The following is a 25538-nucleotide window of genomic DNA, read 5'->3' on the forward strand; positions in this document are numbered from 1 at the left end:
AGAGAGAGAGAGAGAAAGAGAAATGACAGGTTATTGAATACTGAAAATAGACAATGTGATAGAGGGGATGAGGAAGAATAGAAAACATGACTGAAGAGAAGACTACAAAACATAAAAGGTGGTTTAATCAATTTAAATTAGTTAAAAACACGTCATATCTCTCTCCTTAAAAAACATTCTCATTAAATTCTATAGTATTTTTTTTTTTTTTATTAGTGTCAACTGTCAACATAAAATGGCAAAAACATTAAATGTTTTTTTTCAGTCAGTTTGCTTTATTTTTTAAATACATTTTCATACAACAGTTTTAAAAGGTTGTGATAAGACGATACAGTCTCCAAAGCAAACAGAGCAAATAACAAAACACATTGAATGATACTGAATAGGTCAATTCCTATTTCACATAAACAGATGCTTTTTGGAGAAAATCCTCAAAACATTTATTTTTTTAATTGATATTAAAGCTCTTAGATGAAAGCCATTCCAGTTTTAAAATTCGCCAAAAAAGGTCCGACAATCCTCAAAAGCCTAAAGTGGATTGGTCTCCTCTTCCTTCATCCGCGAGGAGAGGAGACGTTCACTGGGAATACTTTGAGACGGTTGAAACCCTTTTCGTTTGTTTTGTGCCTGACGGTAGATTTGGATTGGAGTGCCGTTCGTTGTACGTTGTTCAGGTTTGCTCAATGTAGGCCTACTCGTTGACGAATGGAAAGCTTAAAAAGTAATCCCGCCCAGAAAATAGTGTTGGCTTTGGTATGGGTTCATTTGAAACACTGTCCGTTTTTAACATACTTTGACATTTGTTTACAATTCATGGCAAATGGGAGTCAATAGATTAATTGTTACAGTATAAATGACATTTTAACACATTTGATCACAAGACATTACTTCTCCTCACTGAGAAATATATATATATTTTTTTGCATTGTATAATAATTTTGGTTCAGCTCCTGTTCTAGATTTTTTTTAAATAGGTTTTTTTTTGTTCCTAAAGGTAATGTTCATGTATCTAAGTCCTGGACAAAAAAAAAAAAAACTTATTCACCATAGAAAACAAAACATTTGACCTCATGATTCACGTTGAAAAATACACACACACACAAAAAAAGAATTCTCTCACACGAAGTCTACATCCCCCACCACATACCACCGTACGCAAACTCAGTGAGACACACAAGACAGCTGCTACTAGCTGTTCCGACGAAGACCGTCTGTGCATCGATCAAGGAAAAAGATGTGCATTTTAAAGGCCTCCTACTGAAGTTTAAAATGGATTTGTTCAGCTCTTTTGAATAGAAACCATACGTAGTATTGGCAAAGAGACGAGTCGATGGCCAATTAAAATAGGTAGTTTCACTGGGGTGGAATCAGAAGCGGTTCCATGCGTCACCGTGACAACCAACATTTTTTTTTACATTTTTTTTTTTTTTTTTTAAAGGTGATCAGGAAATTTCTCCTCACCATATAAACCTAGTTAATGTACTCCATTGGAGTTCTAGAAGGAGGGGGGACTAGATAGTCCTGAGAACACCTCATTTACAGCAACAACCTGGGGAATAGTTACAGGGGAGGGGGGAAAATGAACCAATTGGAAGCGGTCAGTTCAACATTATTATTGGTTGAGTTGTCAACTAACGTAAAAAAAAAACAATACAAAATAAATCACTATGTCACTGGATTTAGGTTCAAAGTTGGGTGATTTTTTAAAATGTTTTTTTTATAAATTCACTTACGTTGATGACTTTTTGCAAATCCAACTAGTTTTTCACGTTGATTCTGGGGGTTTAAATGAGGTGGAAACAACTTGGATTCAACCAGTCTTTGCCCAGGGGCTCAGAAGTGGACGTGAAGGCTAGGCAGAGATTGTGTATTTGGCGCCAACACACTGCACAGTTTATTGGCTCTTGGCTCACACAACCCCCAATGCAATCTCAACTTCCTGGTCAGGTGAGCGTTTGTGGTTTTCCTCCTTGGCAGCAGAATCGGGAAGAAAAAATATAAATGATTAACGTTTGGTGGTGGTTTCCACATCTTTGGTGACGAGAGGGTGTGGGGGGGTGGCACTACCAGTGACTCACTGTCTGATGAACGGCACAATGGCTCTTTCTAACACGTCATACCTGACACCCTCTCCGCTACCCTGCCCGAGACAGAGGGCCAAGTTTGATAGAGAGAGAGAGTAACCGGTCTCATCTTTATCCTCTAATTCACCATCAACACCTCTGTCTTGTCTCGTCTGACCATCAAAGGAGACGGGGGACAGATTTACCCCTGGAACGCCTCTGCTGCTCTTCTCGCGCCGATGCTTCTCTACGGTCCCATTCTGGGTTTAAAAAGTGGTGCAAATGATCATATCCCCCCCCCCCCTGGCTCTCTTCAGGAAGCCATGCGCTGCTCTGTAGAGGAAATGAGGACGTTTTATCAAAAGGAGGAACATGTTACTTAAGGAGGCCCAGATAAACCGGCTTGGACAGAACTTCGGAGCCCAATAGAAAGCCACCTTGGTTCCTGTCACTTTGGATCAGCCCCGTCTTCCTTCTGGGGAGGAAGAGGAAATCACACTTCAGGAAATTCTCATTTTAAATCAAACTTTGTCACATGCGCCGAATACAACACGTGTAGTAGACTTTACCGTGTAAAGCTGATTTACAAGCCCTTAACTCTTCTTGAACTGCACTGTTGGTTAAGAAAATCTTTACCAAATAAACTAAAGTCAAAAATGTTTTTTTTAAAGGTAACAATTGCAAGGCTATATTACAGGGGGTGCCGGTACCTAGTCAATGCGGGAAGTTACAATGACAAATGCCTCAAATACTCTATTCAAATACAGAAATGCCTTGGAGTTTGGTCCATGTCACTATAGACAGACCCTATTGGATGAAAACCTGTGTGTACCCGGGTGAATCGGACTGAACGTCACTCTCAGACAGACCTGATGTGACTCAGAGATGGTCCTGCCCTCAAAGGGTTCCTTCTCCGTGGGCGACGCGGGCATACTCCCGTTGGAGTCCGTGCTGAGCATGGTCCTCCTTTCTCTGACGGGCCTCTCCTTGTCACACTTTGTAACCCGGAACCTGACAGGGATAGATCATAGCATAACACGGGTGATAAAGAGGACATAACACTGGTGATAAAGAGGACATAACACTGGTGATAAAGAGGACATAACACTGGTGATAAAGAGGACATAACACTGGTGATAAAGAGGACATAACACTGGTGATAAAGAGGACATAACACTGGTGATAAAGAGGACATAACACTGGTGATAAAGAGGACATAACACTGGTGATAAAGAGGACATGACACCATGGGAATCAACATGCAACTGACAATAACTGGAGAAATCAACTACTCAGACAACTATTAGAATATCTATATCCATCTCTTCTGAAGCCAGGCGCACATACGCTTCTGAGGAGACACCGTACACCTGCTGACCGTGTCAGCGTGCACTACGCTCGGCCCGCCACAGGAGTCGCTGGTGCGCAATGGGACAGGGAAACCCGCAATGGGACAGCCAAACCCTCCCCTAACCCGGACGACGCTGAGCCAACTGTGCGCCACCCCCATGGGTCTCCCGGTCGGCTGCGACAGAGCCTGGACTCGAACCAGAATGTCTAGTGTCTAAGCTAGCACTGCGATGCAGGGCCTTAGACCACTGCACCACTCGGGAGGCCCCTAACAATCCTTCTTTAGCACGTCTCCTCCACCTTCATCTACACTGATTGACGTGGATTTAACAGGATGTAGAAGTAAAAACCCAAACCGGTCCATGAATCAGTACCAGTAGATTATAAAATACAGTATAGTGTGCTGTTATCGGGCGCTATAGGACCTCTTGGACCAGGGCCTATGTTATGATTCTCACTGAGGAGCTCATCACGAGACATCACTCTGGCACGGCACTACACAGATTCAATTAAAATCAGGTGATGGCTATTCCCTCCCTGCTCAGTGTGGCCCCGTACATACACTTCCATTTATCTGGATGAGCTAATGAAAAAGCACCAGGTCCCTCTGCATTCAGATCAGCTCCTCTACAGGACCGGAAGCAGGCAGGGAGGATGGCTTGATACACTTCACTTCAACTGGCTCTCTGAGAGAAAATCATTCACACACGCGCGCTCACACAGACAAGACTTCTCTATAGACCACAGGAGGTTGGTGGCACCTTCATTTGGAAGGATGGGCTCGTGGTAATGGTTGGGAGGGGAATGGTATCAAATACATGGAAACCACTTGTGATCTCTCACCTCCCCACAGCCAACACAGTGACCTCTCCGTGGCTCCTCCTGTCTACTATCCTCTTGGTGGACACGCGCCTCATCAGGGGCCACTTTTTGTGATTGCAGCGGTTGCAGACGCTGCTGAGGCCCCCCATGCCTCCGATGGTGTGCAGGTGGTTGCAGGTGTGTCTGGCAAGTCCCGCCGGGACACGAGGCGAGACGGGGGTCACTGGGAGGGTGGGGGAGGTGGGAGTCAGCGGTGGGCTGTGGAGGAAAAGGAGGAAGAAACTCAAGCAAACTGGTGATACAGACACTAGTCTACACATCCCACAGTCTTTACACTAGTCTACACATCCCCCAGTCTTTACACTAGTCTACACATCCCCCAGTCTTTACACTAGTCTACACATCCCCCAGTCTTTACACTAGTCTACACATCCCCAGTCTTTACACTAGTCTACACATCCCCCAGTCTTTACACTAGTCTACACATCCCCCAGTCTTTACACTAGTCTACACATCCCCCAGTCTTTACACTAGTCTACACATCCCCCAGTCTTTACACTAGTCTACACATCCCCCAGTCTTTACACTAGTCTACACATCCCCAGTCTTTACACTAGTCTACACATCCCCCAGGCTTTACACTAGTCTACACATCCCCCAGTCTTTACACTAGTCTACACATCCCCCAGTCTTTAGTCTACACATCCCCCAGGCTTTACACTAGTCTACACATCCCCCAGTCTTTACACTAGTCTACACATCCCCCAGTCTTTACACATCCCCCAGTCTTTACACATCCCCCAGTCTTTACACATCCCCCAGTCTTTACACATCCCACAGTCTTTACACATCCCACAGTCTTTACACATCCCACAGTCTTTACACATCCCACAGTCTTTACACATCCCACAGTCTTTACACATCCCACAGTCTTTACACATCCCACAGTCTTTACACTAGTCTACACATCCCACAGTCTTTACACATCCCCCAGTCTTTACACATCCCACAGTCTTTACACATCCCACAGTCTTTACACTAGTCTACACATCCCACAGTCTTTACACTAGTCTACACATCCCACAGTCTTTACACATCCCAGTCTTTACACATCCCAGTCTTTACACATCCCACAGTCTTTACACATCCCACAGTCTTTACACTAGTCTACACATCCCACAGTCTTTACACATCCCACAGTCTTTACACATCCCACAGTCTTTACACATCCCACAGTCTTTACACATCCCACAGTCTTTACAGTCTTTACACATCCCACAGTCTTTACACATCCCACAGTCTTTACACATCCCACAGTCTTTACACTAGTCTACACATCCCTAGCGCAGTCTTTACATTTAGCGAAAGTCTACACATCCCAGTCTTTACACTAGTCTACACATCCCAGTCTTTACACTAGTCTACACATCCCAGTCTTTACACTAGTCTACACATCCCACAGTCTTTACACTAGTCTACACATCCCAGTCTTTACACTAGTCTACACATCCCAGTCTTTACACTAGTCTACACATCCCACAGTCTTTACACTAGTCTACACATCCCTAGCGCAGTCTTTACATTTAGCGAAAGTCTACACATCCCACAGTCTTTACACTAGTCTACACATCCCTAGCGCAGTCTTTACACTAGCGAAAGTCTACACATCCCCCAGTCTTTACACATCCCACAGTCTTTACACTAGCGAAAGTCTACACATCCCCCAGTCTTTACACATCCCACAGTCTTTACACTAGCGAAAGTCTACACATCCCACAGTCTTTACACATCCCACAGTCTTTACACTAGTCTACACATCCCAGTCTTTACACTAGCGAAAGTCTACACATCCCAGTCTTTACACATCCCACAGTCTTTACATTTTGCTGAGAGTTGTGCAAAGTTGGAAGGCTCTTATTCCCAAAAATTCCCAACTGTAATGGTCTCTTCCACCAAGTAGCAACTCTGGGCTTGCGACGTAACGCAAATCAAGACGTCTTCATTTTTTACAAATGTTTTCTTAACCTCAGACAGTAGAAGACACTAGTAGACATGGTGAACCCTGGTCCTGAAGGATACATGGTGTGCAGGTTTTAGCTACAGCCCAGTAGTAAACACATCTGAGTCCACTAAAACAAGTCTAGTCCAATATGAAAATATGAGATTCAATGCAGAGCGGTGACCCAAAAAACATAAACCCTGTCTAGACTTCTGCTGTTCATAACGTGATGACCTCCCTGTTGACACTACATGTCTAGACTTCATAACGTGATGACCTCCCTGTTGACACTACATGTCTAGACTTCATAACGTGATGACCTCCCTGTTGACACTACATGTCTAGACTTCATAACGTGATGACCTCCCTGTTGACACTACATGTCTAGACTTCATAACGTGATGACCTCCCTGTTGACACTACATGTCTAGACTTCTGCTCTCCATGTCTCCCTGTTGACACTACATGTCTAGACTTCATAACGTGAGGACCTCCCTGTTGACACTACATGTCTAGACTTCATAACGTGATGACCTCCCTGTTGACACTACATGTCTAGACTTCATAACGTGATGACCTCCCTGTTGACACTACATGTCTAGACTTCATAACGTGATGACCTCCCTGTTGACACTACATGTCTAGACTTCATAACGTGATGACCTCCTTGTTGACACTACATGTCTAGACTTCATAACGTGATGACCTCCCTGTTGACACTACATGTCTAGACTTCATAACGTGATGACCTCCCTGTTGACACTACATGTCCAGACTTCATAACGTGATGACCTCCCTGTTGACACTACATGTCTAGAACTCAAAGTACTGTACCCTTTCTGCTGGCTACACTGTGGTTTTGGCCCATCCTTAGGCAACCTGAAGGGGACTGGTATGTGAACACGCATCTGTGTAAAGTGGGGGAGTGTGTGTGTGTGTATACACTAAATTATACCAACCATTAGGATTTAACATCAATAAGGGACCATAGCGTTCACCTGGTCAGTCTACAGTCTGTCATGGAAAGAAGGTGTTCATAATGTTTTGTAAAGTGGAGGAGTCTGTGTTCTCCTGGTGTAGAGAGGACTGTACATCACTAACCCAATGTGTGTTCTCCTGGTGTAGAGAGGACTGTACATCACTAACCCAATGTGTGTTCTCCTGGTGTAGAGAGGACTGTACATCACTAACCCAATGTGTGTTCTCCTGGTGTAGAGAGGACTGTACATCACTAACCCAATGTGTGTTCTCCTGGTGTAGAGAGGACTGTACATCACTAACCCAATGTGTGTTCTCCTGGTGTAGAGAGGACTGGACTGTCCATCACTCTGTGGACTGTAGAGTGTAAGGACTTAAGTGGTGTCAGAGACGGCTGTTTACGCCTGCGGGAATCAGAGCACCACACTTTTATTTGTCTCCATTACCATAGCATTTGGAAATTGTCCTGGAAGCTTTGGCTGATGAAGGGGAAAGCGAGAGGGAAAGAGAGGAAAAGAGGAGGACGAGGGAGAGAGAGAGCGACAGAGGGGGAAAAGAGAGCGACAGAGAGAGAGACAGACTAGTCCAACCCTCTAACCACTAGGCATAAAGGATGGTGTACAGTAACAAGACTGAGTGTGTGGATTAATGATGAGAGGGCGAGAGAGAGAGCACTGCAGCAAGTCGAGGACAGGAAGTTAAATACCGCATCCAGAGATGGAGAGAGAGCGACAGAGAGAGCGACAGCGACAGAGAGAGAGCGACAGAGAGAGACAGAGAGAGAGCGACAAAGAGACAAATAGAGAGAGACAGAGAGCGACAGAGAGAGAGAGAGCGACAGAGAGAGAGAGACAGAGAGAGAGCGACAAAGAGACAAATAGAGAGAGAGACAGAGCGCGACAGAGAGAGAGAGCGACAGAGAGAGAGAGAGCGACAGAGAGAGAGAGAGCGACAGAGAGAGAGAGAGCGACAGAGAGAGAGAGAGCGACAGAGACAAAGAGACAAATAGAGAGAGAGACAGAGAGAGACAGAGAGAGACAGAGCGAGAGAGCGACAGAGAGAGAGAGCGACAGAGAGAGAGAGCGACAGAGACCTGGTCCCTGGCAGTTAACCCCTAAAATAATGATTTTCCAGAGAAGATCCAGATCTCAGAGAATTAGACCAAAGTTCTCAATTGGTACAAAATATATAGAATACTGCAGACACTACAATTACTTAGGTTTAAAAATAAAAATGTTTTTGGCTAAAACCCCATTGAAACCCTCCATGCTGAGTTCTGTAAGATTCTCCTACATGTCCAGAGGAAAACTACAAACAAAGCATGCAGGGCAGAATTAGGCCAATATCCACTAATAATAACTCAAAAAAGAGCAATTACATTTTAGAAACATGTAAAAAATAATGCCCCCCTCTATATCACTACCAAGCCCTGCAATGCCAAGAGTTGAGCAAAGAAAAGAGTCCCCTCATCCAGCTGGTCCTGGGGCTGAGTTCACAAACCTGTTCTACTAACACACTGAAGCCTCAGTCCCTCATCCAGCTGGTCCTCGGGCTGAGTTCACAAACCTGTTCTACTAACACACTGAAGCCTCAGTCCCTCATCCAGCTGGTCCTGGGGCTGAGTTCACAAACCTGTTCTACTAACACACTGAAGCCTCAGTCCCTCATCCAGCTGGTCCTGGGGCTGAGTTCACAAACCTGTTCTACTAACACACTGAAGCCTCAGTCCCCTCATCCAGCTGGTCCTGGGGCTGAGTTCACAAACCTGTTCTACTAACACACTGAAGCCTCAGTCCCTCATCCAGCTGGTCCTGGGGCTGAGTTCACAAACCTGTTCTACTAACACACTGAAGCCTCAGTCCCTCATCCAGCTGGTCCTGAGTTCACAAACCTGTTCTACTAACACACTGAAGCCTCAGTCCCTCATCCAGCTGGTCCTGGGGCTGAGTTCACAAACCTGTTCTACTAACACACTGAAGCCTCAGTCCCCTCATCCAGCTGGTCCTGGGGCTGAGTTCACAAACCTGTTCTACTAACACACTGAAGCCTCAGTCCCTCATCCAGCTGGTCCTGGGGCTGAGTTCACAAACCTGTTCTACTAACACACTGAAGCCTCAGTCCCCTCATCCAGCTGGTCCTCGGGCTGAGTTCACAAACCTGTTCTACTAACACACTGAAGCCTCAGTCCCCTCATCCAGCTGGTCCTCGGGCTGAGTTCACAAACCTGCTCCACTAACACACTGAAGCCTCAGGACCAGAACATCCAATCAGGATAAACCAAATTGCAACAGTCAAAACAAAACTATTTTGCTTATTGGGAAACACAAACACAAAGCTAAATGCAGTGCTATCTGGCCCTAAATCAGCAGTACACTGTGGCTAAATATTTGACCATGGTTACTGATCAAAACCTTAGAAATACCTTGACAAAGTACAGGCTCAGTGAGCACAGCCTTGCCATTGAGAAGGGTAGACACAGGAAAACCTGGCTCCCTGTAAAGGAAAGGCTATGCAACCACTGCACCACAGCAGAACCTGAGACAGAGCTGCATTTCCTGACAAAATGTTAAAAATATAAAACCATTATAGAGTGTCATTTCCCCAAATTTGAAACCCTTATTCCATGTTTCAAAGACCTCTCTGATGAGAGTAGGCTACCCGTCCTGTTGGGGGAGGACGCAGAGAGCTGTGGGTTGGCAGCGCACTACATTGAAGACCTCTCTGATGAGAGTAGGCTACCCGTCCTGTTGGGGGAGGACGCAGAGAGCTGTGGGTTGGCAGCGCACTACATTGAAGATCTCTCTGATGAGAGTAGGCTACCCGTCCTGTTGGGGGAGGACGCAGAGAGCTGTGGGTTGGCAGCGCACTACATTGAAGACCTCTCTGATGAGAGTAGGCTACCCGTCCTGTTGGGGGAGGACGCAGAGAGCTGTGGGTTGGTAGGGCACTACATTGAAGACCTCTCTGATGAGAGTAGGCTACCTGTCCCGTTGGGGGAGGACGCAGAGAGCTGTGGGTTGGTAGGGCACTACATTGAAGACCTCTCTGATGAGAGTAGGCTACCTGTCCTGTTGCGGGAGGACGCAGAGAGCTGTGGGTTGGCAGCGCACTACATTGAAGACCTCTCTGATGAGAGTAGGCTACCCGTCCTGTTGCGGGAGGACACAGAGAGCTGTGGGTTGGTAGGGCACTACATTGCTGCCTGCCATAAGATGAGGGACAGTGTCTGACAGACAAATCAACCTGCACATGTCCTCTATATCGTTATTATTCCATGGTTATTTTGACCGTTGGTTATTGTTGTTACTGTTGTTACTGTTGACAATGTTCATTATTATTAGTTTCATATTGTAAATATCCCAAATAAGCTTTGGCAATGTGTACATTGTTACGTCGTGGCAATAAAGCACATTGAGAGACAGAGAGACCCACACAGTGTGGTGTCCTGTCCCGCGGACTGTGCCGGAACACCCAATGTCTTGGCCATACCTCATCCTGACTCGCCACGCTATGATTTATTCATCCTGAACGTCACCCCACACATAAAAATACCTTCTCTCCCTTTCTCTTCTCTCTCTGTCTGCAGTCATCCCTCCTCTCCCTTTCTCTTCTCTCTCTCTGCAGTCATCCCTCCTCTCCCTTTCTCTTCTCGCTCTCTGCAGTCATCCCTCTCCCTTTCTCTCTGCAGTCATCCCTCTCCCTTTCTCTTCTCTCTCTCTGTCTGCAGTCATCCCTCTCCCTTTCTCTTCTCTCTCTCTGTCTGCAGTCATCCCTCCGCTCACTTTCTCTTCTCTCTCTCTCTCTGCAGTCATCCCTCTCCCTTTCTCTCTGCAGTCATCCCTCTCCCTTTCTCTTCTCTCTCTCTGTCTGCAGTCATCCCTCCGCTCACTTTCTCTTCTCTCTCTCTCTCTGCAGTCATCCCTCCTCCCTTTCTCTTCTCTCTCTCTCTGTCTGCAGTCATCCCTCTCCCTTTCTCTTCTCTCTCTGTCTGCAGTCATCCCTCTCCCTTTCTTTTCTCTCTCTGTCTGCAGTCATCCCTCTCCCTTTCTCTTCTCTCTCTGTCTGCAGTCATCCCTCTCCCTTTCTCTTCTCTCTCTGTCTGCAGTCATCCCTCTCCCTTTCTCTTCTCTCTGTCTGCAGTCATCCCTCTCCCTTTCTCTTCTCTCTCTCTGTCTGCAGTCATCCCTCTCCCTTTCTCTTTCTCTCTCTCTCTGTCTGCAGTCATCCCTCTCCCTTTCTCTTCTCTCTCTCTCTCTGCAGTCATCCCTCTCCCTTTCTCTTCTCTCTCTCTCTCTGCAGTCATCCCTCTCCCTTTCTCTTCTCTCTCTGTCTGCAGTCATCCCTCTCCCTTTCTCTTCTCTCTCTGTCTGCAGTCATCCCTCTCCCTTTCTCTTCTCTCTCTGTCTGCAGTCATCCCTCTCCCTTTCTCTTCTCTCTCTGTCTGCAGTCATCCCTCTCCCTTTCTCTTCTCTCTCTGTCTGCAGTCATCCCTCTCCCTTTCTCTTCTCTCTCTGTCTGCAGTCATCCCTCTCCCTTTCTCTTCTCTCTCTGTCTGCAGTCATCCCTCTCCCTTTCTCTTCTCTCTCTGTCTGCAGTCATCCCTCTCCCTTTCTATTATCTCTGTCTGCAGTCATCCCTCTCCCTTTCTCTTCTCTCTCTGTCTGCAGTCATCCCTCCTCTCCCTTTCTCTTCTCTCTCTGTCTGCAGTCATCCCTCCGCTCACTTTCTCTTCTCTCTCTCTCTCTGCAGTCATCCCTCTCCCTTTCTCTTCTCTCTCTGTCTGCAGTCATCCCTCTCCCTTTCTCTTCTCTCTCTGCAGTCATCCCTCTCCCTTTCTCTTTTCTCTCTGCCTGCAGTCATCCCTCTCCCTTTCTCTTCTCTCTCTCTCTGCAGTCATCCCTCTCCCTTTCTCTTCTCTCTCTGTCTGCAGTCATCCCTCTCCCTTTCTCTTCTCTCTCTGTCTGCAGTCATCCCTCTCCCTTTCTCTTCTCTCTCTGTCTGCAGTCATCCCTCTCCCTTTCTCTTCTCTCTCTGTCTGCAGTCATCCCTCTCCCTTTCTCTTCTCTCTCTGTCTGCAGTCATCCCTCTCCCTTTCTCTTCTCTCTCTGTCTGCAGTCATCCCTCTCCCTTTCTCTTCTCTCTCTGTCTGCAGTCATCCCTCTCCCTTTCTATTATCTCTGTCTGCAGTCATCCCTCTCCCTTTCTCTTCTCTCTGCAGTCATCCCTCCTCTCCCTTTCTCTTCTCTCTGCAGTCATCCCTCCTCTCCCTTTCTCTTCTCTCTGCAGTCATCCCTCTCCCTTTCTCTTCTCTCTGCAGTCATCCCTCTCCCTTTCTCTTCTCTCTGCAGTCATCCCTCTCCCTTTCTCTTCTCTCTGCAGTCATCCCTCTCCCTTTCTCTTCTCTCTGCAGTCATCCCTCTCCCTTTCTCTTCTCTCTCTGCAGTCATCCCTCCTTGGACACCATTTATGGTTGTGAGTGCCAGCACTCTCTGTCTCTTCGGTTGGTATGTATGTAGGTAGGCAGGTATGTAGGCAGGCAGGCGTGTGTGTGTGTGTGTGTATATATATATATGTGTGTGTATGTGTATTCTTTGATGGACAAGGCCCTGACTATGAACTGTAAAGTCAGACCTACTTACCATTCACAGCAACAAAGACGTTCTCAATGAAACCGTCAGAGGTCACGATTGTGAATCAGGCTCCTGTCGGTCTATTCCTGAGCTGTTTAGTAAGTGAATGGTCGTATAATGCAGGGAGCCGTAGTTTCATTTCCAGTTTCTATGAGATGACTGGTCCCGATTGCACAATCAGAATGACCATATAAAATGTTAGGATCATATTGATATTCTGAGTCGTAAAAAGTCCTGGCCTTCATCCAAACTCACCAAGCCATAAACAATGTCTGAGAGACCAGCTTGACTTCCACCTAACGACAGCCACTTCAGCACCATTAAAAAGAAAGGGACACCATTGCCATCTAGAGGCTTGGAAAGTAATCACACCCAAGTGGTACTGTATCCTTGGATACCAGTCCTTTTGGTGGAATTTCTGACAATGCTCATATTTACTTTATTTTGAAATTGAACAAGGCAAGTCAGTTAAGAACAAAATCTTATTAACAATGTAAACAGTCTACAAGAATGACAGATTTTTACCTTGTCAGCTCGGGGGATTCGATCCAGCAACCTTTCGGTTACTGGCCCAACGCTCTAACCACTAGGCTACCTGCCGCCCCAAATTGGCTTCAATGTTAAAGACATCAGACAACATTAAGAGGAGGTTGTGAGCTACTTAAAAAATGTTCCCTTTCAGATTTGATGTATATTTAAAAAGTGCTGATAAAGTTGGACTTCGGGTAGCCAGCAGCAGCAGCCAGGGTTTTAATACAGAAGCCATGACAGGATACTTACCCTTCTGAGTCTATGCTGTTTTCAGGAACCATGGCTTGGAGGGCATCGGAGTTCGCTGTGTAGACAGAGAAAAATATGGCGGAGGGGAATTAGCGAGGAGAACGAGCAAGTGACATCAGAAGGAGAAACATTTATTGGAATATGGTCGCGGCCGATAAGCCCCAAAACACAATTAAAATGGTGCACTGCATTCAATTAAAACAGGAGCACGTTCAGTCCTCAGAATATAACCTCTGGGTGTAGGCTGTGTGCACAGGAAACAATGCATTATGTAAACAACAGCGTCTTCCTGAAATGTAGGACACATTAGTGCTATAATTAATAAGCCATTACTAAGTATGAAGACAGGAAGTATGGCACAAGAGCATAACTGTGGACAGGGTTTTTTATTTTTTTTATTGTACTTATCAACAGGACTTTCTAAGACAAAGTGTTACACATGTAAATTACATCATTAATAACCTAGAAGAAACGAGGGCACATGTCAATGTGCTTCAAGGACACACGATTGGCAGTCCAGAGACACACGATTGGCAGTCCAGAGACACACGATTGGCAGTCCAGAGACACACGATTGGCAGTCCAGAGACACACGATTGGCAGTCCAGAGACACACGATTAGCAGTCCAGAGACACACGATTAGCAGTCCAGAGACACACGATTAGCAGTCCAGAGACACACGATTAGCAGTCCAGAGACACACGATTAGCAGTCCAGAGACACACGATTAGCAGTCCAGAGACACACGATTAGCAGTCCAGAGACACACGATTAGCAGTCCAGAGACACACGATTAACCCCTTCAGCAATCTACACACAATACCCCATAATGACAAAGCAAAAACAGTTTGAGAAATAATTGTCAATTGATTCAAATTTAAAAACAGAAATACCTTATTTACATAATTATTCAGACCCTTTGCTATGAGACTCAAAATTGAGCTCAGGTGCATCCTCTTTCACATTGATCATCCTTGAGATGTTTCTACAAATTGATTGGAGTCCACCTGTGGTAAATTAGATTGATTGGACATGATTTGGAAAGGCACACACCTGTCTATATAAAAGGTCCCACAGTTGACAGTGCATGTCAGAGCAAAACCAAGCCATGAGGTCCAAGGAATTGTCCCCAAGAACACAGAGGCCTCCATGATTCTTAAATGGAAGAAGTTTGGAACCACCAAGACTCTTCCTAGAACAGAGCAATCGGGGGAGAAAGGCCTTGGTCAGGGAGGTGACCGAGAACCTGATGGTTACTCTGACAAAACTCTAGAGTTCCTCTGTGGAGATGGGAGAAACTTCCAGAAGGTTCTCCCATCTCTGCAGCACTCCACCAATCAGGACTTGGTAGAGTGGCCAGACGGAAGCCACTCTTCAGTAAAATGCACATGACACCCACTTGGAGTTTACAAAAAGGCACCTAAAGACTCTCAGAACATGATAAACAAGTTTCTCTGGTCTGATGAAACCAAGATTCAACTCCTTGGCCTGAATGCCAAGTGTCATGTCTGGAAGAAACCTGACACCATACCTACAGTGAAGCATGGTGGTGGCAGCATCATGTCTGGAAGAAACCTGGCACCATCCCTACAGTGAAGCATGGTGGTGGCAGCATCATGTCTGGAAGAAACCTGACACCATCCCTACAGTGAAGCATGGTGGTGGCATCATCATGTCTGGAAGAAACGTGGCACCATCCCTACAGTGAAGCATGGTGGTGGCAGCATCATGCTGTGGGGATGTTTTTCAGTGACTAGGAGACTAGTCAGGATCGAGGCAAAGATGAACGGAGCAAAGTACAGAGAGATCCTTGATGAAAATCTGTTCCAGAGCACTGAGGACCTCAGAACGTGAACCTTCGCTCCAGTCCAACGACCCTAAGCACACAGCCAAGACAGAGCAGGAGTGGCTTCGGGACAAGTCTCTGAATGGCCTTGAGTGGCCCAGCCAGAGCCCTGACTTGAACCCAATCTAACATCTCTGGAGAGACTGGAAAAAGCTGTGCAGCGATGCTCCCCATCCAACCCGACGGATCTGCAGAGAAGAATGGGAGAAACTCCCCAAATACAGGTGTGCCAAGCTTGTAGTGTCATACCCAAGAAGAGTCAAGGCTGTAATTGCTGCCAAAGGTGCTTCAACAAAGAACTGAGTAAAGGGTCTGAATACTTATGTGAATGTGATAAGTTTATTTTAAACCAATTTTTAAAAAAACACTGTTTTCACTGTCATTATGGGGGTATTGTGATGTCATTATGGGGGTATTGTGATGTCATTATCATTTACATTTAAGTCATTTAGCATTATGGGGGTATTGTGATGTGATGAGCGGAAAACCCCCCAAATGTAATCATTTTTAGAATGAGGCTGTAACGTAACAAAAATGTGGAAAAAGGTCAAGGGGTTTCTACTTTCTGAAGGCACTGTGTTGGCCAACACTTCAGTGGAGAAAATATAATAACTATATATATATATATATCCCAGAATAACTAAAGATGAGGAAAGACCTGTGGAAACATCGGAGTCACGTCCGACTTCACATGACCATGTGAACATCCTGTTTCCTCTCGTCGGTCAAACCCGAAGCCTGATTTCCCCACAAACTAAGACTGTGTACTACACTAGAAGCCTAGCATCATATTAAATCACTTATCATGTCTGACCAGAGGGCATTTCAACACACCTTTGTGACCACCTGGAAGGAAGGAGAGTATAAATCAGTATCGAGTCCCTAAGGCTTTGTGCAGCATGCCAACGTGAGCAGGAAAAGGCTTTGACTTGGAGACTTCCTGTTTCGTCATAATCAGGCAATACTATCGAGACTGACAATACTATACTCGATCCTGACTGGCAATCCTATACTATCGAGACTGACTCACACAACGTCAACTAATGAGGGTGAGTCAATGGCACGGTTGCCGTCAATACACTTGTGATAACCTTGTAATACAATAGGATGATAGGAAATTCCAACATTGTAGGAAGCTCCTGTGTTTACAATCTATTGTAACCACACAGCAGCTTCAGTAATTAGTGTACCATGTAGAACGACAGACCTACTCACCTCTCACCGGATGTTAAACACACACACACACCTCCTCCTGTAGCTTCAGTAATTAGTGTACCATGTAGAACGACAGACCTACTCACCTCTCACCGGATGTTAAACACACACACACCTCCTCCTGTAGCTTCAGTAATTAGTGTACCATGTAGAACGACAGAACTACTCACCTCTCACCGGATGTTAAACACACACACACACACACACACACACACACACACACACACACACACACACCTCCTCCTGTAGCTTCAGAGTGTGAAAGACAGTGCGATAGGAGAGGGAGTCAGCTCAGCACCAAGTGGTCTGACATAACCATGACAACTATTCAGTGGTCTGACATAACCATGACAACTGTTCAGTGGTCTGACATAACCATGACAACTGTTCAGTGGTCTGACATAACCATGGCAACTGTTCAGTGGTCTGACATAACCATGGCAACTGTTCAGTGGTCTGACATAACCATGGCAACTGTTCAGTGGTACATAGACACTAGTTATAGTATTGTTGTCAGTAGAGGAGACAGTAGAGTGGTCATAGACACTAGTTATAGTATTGTTGTCAGTAGGAGACAGTAGACTGGTCATAGACACTAGTTATAGTATTGTTGTCAATAGAGTGGTCATAGACACTAGTTATAGTATTGTTGTCAGTAGAGGAGACAGTAGAGTGGTCATAGACACTAGTTATAGTATTGTTGTCAATAGAGTGGTCATAGACACTAGTTATAGTATTGTTGTCAGTAGAGGAGACAGTAGAGTGGTCATAGACACTAGTTATAGTATTGTTGTCAGTAGAGGAGACAGTAGAGTGGTCATAGACACTAGTTATAGTATTGTTGTCAGTAGAGGAGACAGTAGAGTGGTCATAGACACTAGTTATAGTATTGTTGTCAATAGAGTGGTCATAGACACTAGTTATAGTATTGTTGTCAATCGACTGGTCATAGACACTAGTTATAGTATTGTTGTCAATAGGAGACAGTAGAGTGGTCATAGACACTAGTTATAGTATTGTTGCCAGTAGGAGACAGTAGAGTGGTCATAGACACTAGTTATAGTATTGTTGTCAATAGACTGGTCATAGACACTAGTTATAGTATTGTTGTCAATAGAGTGGTCATAGACACTAGTTATAGTATTGTTGTCAGTAGAGGAGACAGAGTGGTCATAGACACTAGTTATAGTATTGTTGTCAGTAGGAGACAGTAGAGTGGTCATAGACACTAGTTATAGTATTGTTGTCAATAGAGTGGTCATAGACACTAGTTATAGTATTGTTGTCAGTAGGAGACAGTAGAGTGGTCATAGACACTAGTTATAGTATTGTTGTCAGTAGAGGAGACAGAGTGGTCATAGACACTAGTTATAGTATTGTTGTCAGGAGAGGAGACAGTAGAGTGGTCATAGACACTAGTTATAGTATTGTTGTCAATAGAGTGGTCATAGACACTAGTTATAGTATTGTTGTCAGTAGAGGAGACAGTAGTGGTCATAGACTCTAGTTATAGTATTGTTGTCAATAGAGTGGTCATAGACACTAGTTATAGTATTGTTGTCAGTAGAGTGGTCATAGACACTAGTTATAGTATTGTTGTCAATAGAGTGGTCATAGACACTAGTTATAGTATTGTTGTCAATAGAGTGGTCATAGACACTAGTTATAGTATTGTTGTCAATAGGAGACAGTAGAGTGGTCATAGACACTAGTTATAGTATTGTTGCCAGTAGGAGACAGTAGAGTGGTCATAGACACTAGTTATAGTATTGTTGTCAATAGACTGGTCATAGACACTAGTTATAGTATTGTTGTCAGTAGAGGAGACAGTAGAGTGGTCATAGACACTAGTTATAGTATTGTTGTCAGTAGAGGAGACAGTAGAGTGGTCATAGACACTAGTTATAGTATTGTTGTCAGTAGAGGAGACAGTAGAGTGGTCATAGACACTAGTTATAGTATTGTTGTCAGTAGAGGTCATAGACACTAGTTAGAGTCAATAGACTGGTCATAGACACTAGTTATAGTATTGTATTGTTGTCAGTAGAGGAGACAGTAGAGTGGTCATAGACACTAGTTATAGTATTGTTGTCAATAGAGTGGTCATAGACACTAGTTATAGTATTTGTTGTCAGTATTGTTGTCAGTAGAGGAGACAGAGTGGTCATAGACACTAGTTATAGTATTGTTGTCAATAGGAGACAGTAGAGTGGTCATAGACACTAGTTATAGTATTGTTGTCAGTAGGAGACAGTAGAGTGGTCATAGACACTAGTTATAGTATTGTTGTCAATAGACTGGTCATAGACACTAGTTATAGTATTGTTGTCAATAGAGTGGTCATAGACACTAGTTATAGTATTGTTGTCAGTAGTCATAGACACTAGAGACAGAGTGGTCATAGACACTAGTTATAGTATTGTTGTCAGTAGAGGAGACAGTAGAGTGGTCATAGACACTAGTTATAGTATTGTTGTCAATAGAGTGGTCATAGACACTAGTTATAGTATTGTTGTCAGTAGGAGACAGTAGAGTGGTCATAGACACTAGTTATAGTATTGTTGTCAGGAGAGGAGACAGTAGAGTGGTCATAGACACTAGTTATAGTATTGTTGTCAATAGAGTGGTCATAGACACTAGTTATAGTATTGTAGACACAGTATTGTTGAGTGGTCATAGACACTAGTTATAGTATTGTTGTCAGGAGAGGAGACAGTAGACTGGTCATAGACACTAGTTATAGTATTGTTGTCAATAGAGTGGTCATAGACACTAGTTATAGTATTGTCAGTAGAGGAGACAGTAGAGTGGTCATAGACACTAGTTATAGTATTGTTGTCAGTAGAGGAGACAGTTAGTATTGGTCATAGACTAGACACTAGTTATAGTATTGTTGTCAGTAGAGGAGACAGTAGAGTGGTCATAGACACTAGTTATAGTATTGTTGTCAGTAGGAGACCGTAGAGTGGTCATAGACACTAGTTATAGTATTGTTGTCAGTAGGAGACAGTAGACTGGTCATAGACACTAGTTATAGTATTGTTGTCAATAGAGTGGTCATAGACACTAGTTATAGTATTTGTCAGTAGAGACAGTAGAGGAGACAGTAGACTGGTCATAGACACTAGTTATAGTATTGTTGTCAATAGAGTGGTCATAGACACTAGTTATAGTATTGTTGTCAGTAGGAGACAGTAGAGTGGTCATAGACACTAGTTATAGTATTGTTGTCAATAGAGTGGTCATAGACACTAGTTATCAGTAGAGGAGTATTGTTGTCAGTATTGTTAGAGGAGACAGTAGAGTGGTCATAGACACTAGTTATAGTATTGTTGTCAATAGAGGGTCATAGACAGTTATAGTAGTGGTCAGTAGAGAGAGACACTAGTTATAGTATTGTTGTCAGTAGAGGAGACAGTAGTGGTCATAGACACTAGTTATAGTATTGTTGTCAATAGAGTGGTCATAGACACTAGTTATAGTATTGTTGTCAATCGACTGGTCATAGACACTAGTTATAGTATTGTTGTCAATAGGAGACAGTAGAGTGGTCATAGACACTAGTTATAGTATTGTTGCCAGTAGGAGACAGTAGAGTGGTCATAGACACTAGTTATAGTATTGTTGTCAATAGACTGGTCATAGACACTAGTTATAGTATTGTTGTCAATAGAGTGGTCATAGACACTAGTTATAGTATTGTTGTCAGTAGAGGAGACAGAGTGGTCATAGACACTAGTTATAGTATTGTTGTCAGTAGGAGACAGTAGAGTGGTCATAGACACTAGTTATAGTATTGTTGTCAATAGAGTGGTCATAGACACTAGTTATAGTATTGTTGTCAGTAGGAGACAGTAGAGTGGTCATAGACACTAGTTATAGTATTGTTGTCAGGAGAGGAGACAGTAGAGTGGTCATAGACACTAGTTATAGTATTGTTGTCAATAGAGTGGTCATAGACACTAGTTATAGTATTGTCAGTAGAGTGGTCATAGACACTAGTTATAGTATTGTTGTCAGGAGAGGAGACAGTAGACTGGTCATAGACACTAGTTATAGTATTGTTGTCAATAGAGTGGTCATAGACACTAGTTATAGTATTGTCAGTAGAGTGGTCATAGACACTAGTTATAGTATTGTTGTGGTCAGTAGACACTAGTTATAGTATTGTTGTCAGTAGAGGAGACAGTAGAGTGGTCATAGACACTAGTTATAGTATTGTTGTCAGTAGAGGAGACAGTAGAGTGGTCATAGACACTAGTTATAGTATTGTTGTCAGTAGAGGAGACAGTAGAGTGGTCATAGACACTAGTTATAGTATTGTTGTCAGTAGAGGAGACAGTAGTGGTCATAGACTCTAGTTATAGTATTGTTGTCAGTAGAGGAGACAGTAGAGTGGTCATAGACACTAGTTATAGTATTGTTGTCAGTAGAGGAGGAGAGTGGTAGAGTGGTCATAGACACTAGTTATAGTATTGTTGTCAATAGAGTGGTCATAGACACTAGTTATAGTATTGTTGTCAGTAGAGTGGTCATAGACACTAGTTATAGTATTGTTGTCAATAGAGTGGTCATAGACACTAGTTATAGTATTGTTGTCAATAGAGTGGTCATAGACACTAGTTATAGTATTGTTGTCAATAGGAGACAGTAGAGTGGTCATAGACACTAGTTATAGTATTGTTGCCAGTAGGAGACAGTAGAGTGGTCATAGACACTAGTTATAGTATTGTTGTCAATAGACTGGTCATAGACACTAGTTATAGTATTGTTGTCAATAGAGTGGTCATAGACACTAGTTATAGTGTTGTTGTCAGTAGAGGAGACAGAGTGGTCATAGACACTAGTTATAGTATTGTTGTCAGTAGAGGAGACAGTAGTGGTCATAGACTCTAGTTATAGTATTGTTGTCAGTAGAGGAGACAGTAGAGTGGTCATAAACACTAGTTATAGTATTGTTGTCAGTAGGAGACCGTAGAGTGGTCATAGACACTAGTTATAGTATTGTTGTCAGTAGGAGACAGTAGACTGGTCATAGACACTAGTTATAGTATTGTTGTCAATAGAGTGGTCATAGACACTAGTTATAGTATTGTTGTCAATAGAGTGGTCATATACACTAGTTATAGTATTGTTGTCAGTAGGAGACAGTAGAGTGGTCATAGACACTAGTTATAGTATTGTTGTCAGTAGAGTGGTCATAGACACTAGTTATAGTATTGTTGTCAATAGAGACAGTAGAGTGGTCATAGACACTAGTTATGGTATTGTTGTCAGTAGAGGAGACAGAGTGGTCATAGACACTAGTTATAGTATTGTTGTCAGTAGGAGACAGTAGAGTGGTCATAGACACTAGTTATAGTATTGTTGTCAATAGAGTGGTCATAGACACTAGTTATAGTATTGTTGTCAGGAGAGGAGACAGTAGAGTGGTCATAGACACTAGTTATAGTATTGTTGTCAGTAGAGGAGACAGAGTGGTCATAGACACTAGTTATAGTATGGTTGTCAGTAGGAGACAGTAGAGTGGTCAGACACTAGTTATAGTATTGTTGTCAGTAGGAGACAGAGTGGTCATAGACACTAGTTATAGTATTGTTGTCAATAGACTGGTCATAGACACTAGTTATAGTATTGTTGCCAGTAGGAGACAGTAGAGTGGTCAAAGACACGAGTTATAGTATTGTTGTCAGTAGGAGACAGTAGAGTGGTCATAGACACTAGTTATAGTATTGTTGTCAATAGAGTGGTCATAGACACTAGTTATAGTATTGTTGTCAGTAGAGGAGACAGAGTGGTCATAGACACTAGTTATAGTATTGTTGTCAGTAGGAGACAGTAGACTGGTCATAGACACTAGTTATAGTATTGTTGTCAATAGAGTGGTCATAGACACTAGTTATAGTATTGTTGTCAGTAGAGGAGACAGTAGTGGTCATAGACACTAGTTATAGTATTGTTGTCAGGAGAGTGGTCATAGACACTAGTTATAGTATTGTTGTCAGTAGGAGACAGTAGAGTGGTCATAGACACTAGTTATAGTATTGTTGTCAGTAGAGGAGACAGTAGAGTGGTCATAGACACTAGTTATAGTATTGTTGTCAGTAGAGGAGACAGAGTGGTCATAGACACTAGTTATGGTTGTATTGTTGGTCAGACACTAGTTATAGACAGTAGACTGGTCATAGACACTAGTTATAGTATTGTTGTCAATAGAGTGGTCATAGACACTAGTTATAGTATTGTTGTCAGTAGAGGAGACAGTAGTGGTCATAGACACTAGTTATAGTATTGTTGTCAGTAGAGGAGACAGTAGAGTGGTCATAGACACTAGTTATAGTATTGTTGTCAGTAGGAGACAGTAGAGTGGTCATAGACACTAGTTATAGTATTGTTGTCAGTAGGAGACAGTAGAGTGGTCATAGACACTAGTTATAGTATTGTTGTCAATAGAGTGGTCATAGACACTAGTTATAGTATTGTTGTCAGTAGAGTGGTCATAGACACTAGTTATAGTATTGTTGTCAATAGAGTGGTCATAGACACTAGTTATAGTATTGTTGTCAGTAGAGGAGACAGTAGTGGTCATAGACACTAGTTATAGTATTGTTGTCAGTAGAGGAGACAGAGTGGTCATAGACACTAGTTATAGTATGGTTGTCAGTAGGAGACAGTAGAGTGGTCATAGACACTAGTTATAGTATTGTTGTCAGTAGAGTGGTAATAGACACTAGTTATAGTATTGTTGTCAGTAGGAGACAGTAGAGTGGTCATAGACACTAGTTATAGTATTGTTGTCAGTAGGAGACAGTAGAGTGGTCATAGACACTAGTTATAGTATTGTTGTCAGTAGGAGACAGTAGAGTGGTCATAGACACTAGTTATAGTATTGTTGTCAATAGACTGGTCATAGACACTAGTTATAGTATTGTTGTCAGGAGAGTGTTCATAGACACTAGTTATAGTATTGTTGTCGGTAGGAGATAGTAGAGTGGTCATAGACACTAGTTATAGTATTGTTGTCAGTAGAGTGGTCATAGACACTAGTTATAGTATTGTTGTCAGTAGGAGACAGTAGAGTGGTCATAGACACTAGTTATAGTATTGTTGTCAGTAGAGTGTTCATAGACACTAGTTATAGTATTGTTGTCGGTAGGAGATAGTAGAGTGGTCATAGACACTAGTTATAGTATTGTTGTCAGTAGGAGACAGTAGAGTGGTCATAGACACTAGTTATAGTATTGTTGTCAAATGACTGGTCATAGACACTAGTTATAGTATTGTTGTCAATAGGAGATAGTAGAGTGGTCATAGACGCTAGTTATAGTATTGTTGTCAGTAGGAGACAGTAGAGTGGTCATAGACACTAGTTATAGTATTGTTGCCAGTAGGAGACAGTAGAGTGGTCATAGACACTAGTTATAGTATTGTTGTCAATAGACTGGTCATAGACACTAGTTATAGTATTGTTGTCAATAGAGTGGTCATAGACACTAGTTATAGTGTTGTTGTCAGTAGAGGAGACAGAGTGGTCATAGACACTAGTTATAGTATTGTTGTCAGTAGAGGAGACAGTAGTGGTCATAGACTCTAGTTATAGTATTGTTGTCAGTAGAGGAGACAGTAGAGTGGTCATAGACACTAGTTATAGTATTGTTGTCAGTAGGAGACCGTAGAGTGGTCATAGACACTAGTTATAGTATTGTTGTCAGTAGGAGACAGTAGACTGGTCATAGACACTAGTTATAGTATTGTTGTCAATAGAGTGGTCATATACACTAGTTATAGTATTGTTGTCAGGAGGAGACAGTAGAGTGGTCATAGACACTAGTTACAGTATTGTTGTCAATAGAGTGGTCATATACACTAGTTATAGTATTGTTGTCAGTAGGAGACAGTAGAGTGGTCATAGACACTAGTTATAGTATTGTTGTCAGTAGAGTGGTCATAGACACTAGTTATAGTATTGTTGTCAATAGAGACAGTAGAGTGGTCATAGACACTAGTTATGGTATTGTTGTCAGTAGAGGAGACAGAGTGGTCATAGACACTAGTTATAGTATTGTTGTCAGTAGGAGACAGTAGAGTGGTCATAGACACTAGTTATAGTATTGTTGTCAATAGAGTGGTCATAGACACTAGTTATAGTATGGTTGTCAGTAGGAGACAGTAGAGTGGTCATAGACACTAGTTATAGTATTGTTGTCAGTAGGAGACAGAGTGGTCATAGACACTAGTTATAGTATTGTTGTCAATAGACTGGTCATAGACACTAGTTATAGTATTGTTGCCAGTAGGAGACAGTAGAGTGGTCAAAGACACGAGTTATAGTATTGTTGTCAGTAGGAGACAGTAGAGTGGTCATAGACACTAGTTATAGTATTGTTGTCAATAGAGTGGTCATAGACACTAGTTATAGTATTGTTGTCAGTAGAGGAGACAGAGTGGTCATAGACACTAGTTATAGTGTTGTTGTCAGTAGGAGACAGTAGAGTGGTCATAGACACTAGTTATAGTATTGTTGTCAATAGAGTGGTCATAGACACTAGTTATAGTATTGTTGTCAGTAGAGGAGACAGAGTGGTCATAGACACTAGTTATAGTATTGTTGTCAGGAGAGGAGACAGTAGAGTGGTCATAGACACTAGTTATAGTATTGTTGTCAGTAGAGGAGACAGTAGAGTGGTCATAGACACTAGTTATAGTATTGTTGTCAGTAGAGGAGACAGAGTGGTCATAGACACTAGTTATAGTATTGTTGTCAATAGAGTGGTCATAGACACTAGTTATAGTATTGTTGTCAGTAGAGGAGACAGTAGTGGTCATAGACACTAGTTATAGTATTGTTGTCAGT

General features: G+C 43.1%; 1 protein-coding gene across 4 annotated transcripts in view; it reads right to left on the bottom strand.

Moving 5' to 3' along the window:
- Window positions 1–252: 252 nt before the first annotated feature.
- Window positions 253–25538, bottom strand: part of rell1 (RELT like 1) — a 57824-nt gene continuing 32538 nt past the window's right edge. For all 4 annotated transcript variants that reach the window (XM_065021970.1, XM_065021972.1, XM_065021973.1 and 1 more), the window contains 4 exons: window positions 13623–13677; window positions 4257–4493; window positions 2933–3074; window positions 253–2538 (listed from right to left, as the gene is read on the bottom strand). In XM_065021970.1, coding sequence (XP_064878042.1) covers window positions 2512–2538; window positions 2933–3074; window positions 4257–4493; window positions 13623–13677 — 461 coding nt within the window. In that variant the 3' untranslated portion in view covers window positions 253–2511. The remainder of the gene's footprint in view (window positions 2539–2932; window positions 3075–4256; window positions 4494–13622; window positions 13678–25538) is intronic.

Source organism: Oncorhynchus nerka, linkage group LG8 (assembly GCF_034236695.1).
Source record: "Oncorhynchus nerka isolate Pitt River linkage group LG8, Oner_Uvic_2.0, whole genome shotgun sequence".
Lineage (NCBI taxonomy): Eukaryota > Metazoa > Chordata > Actinopteri > Salmoniformes > Salmonidae > Oncorhynchus > Oncorhynchus nerka.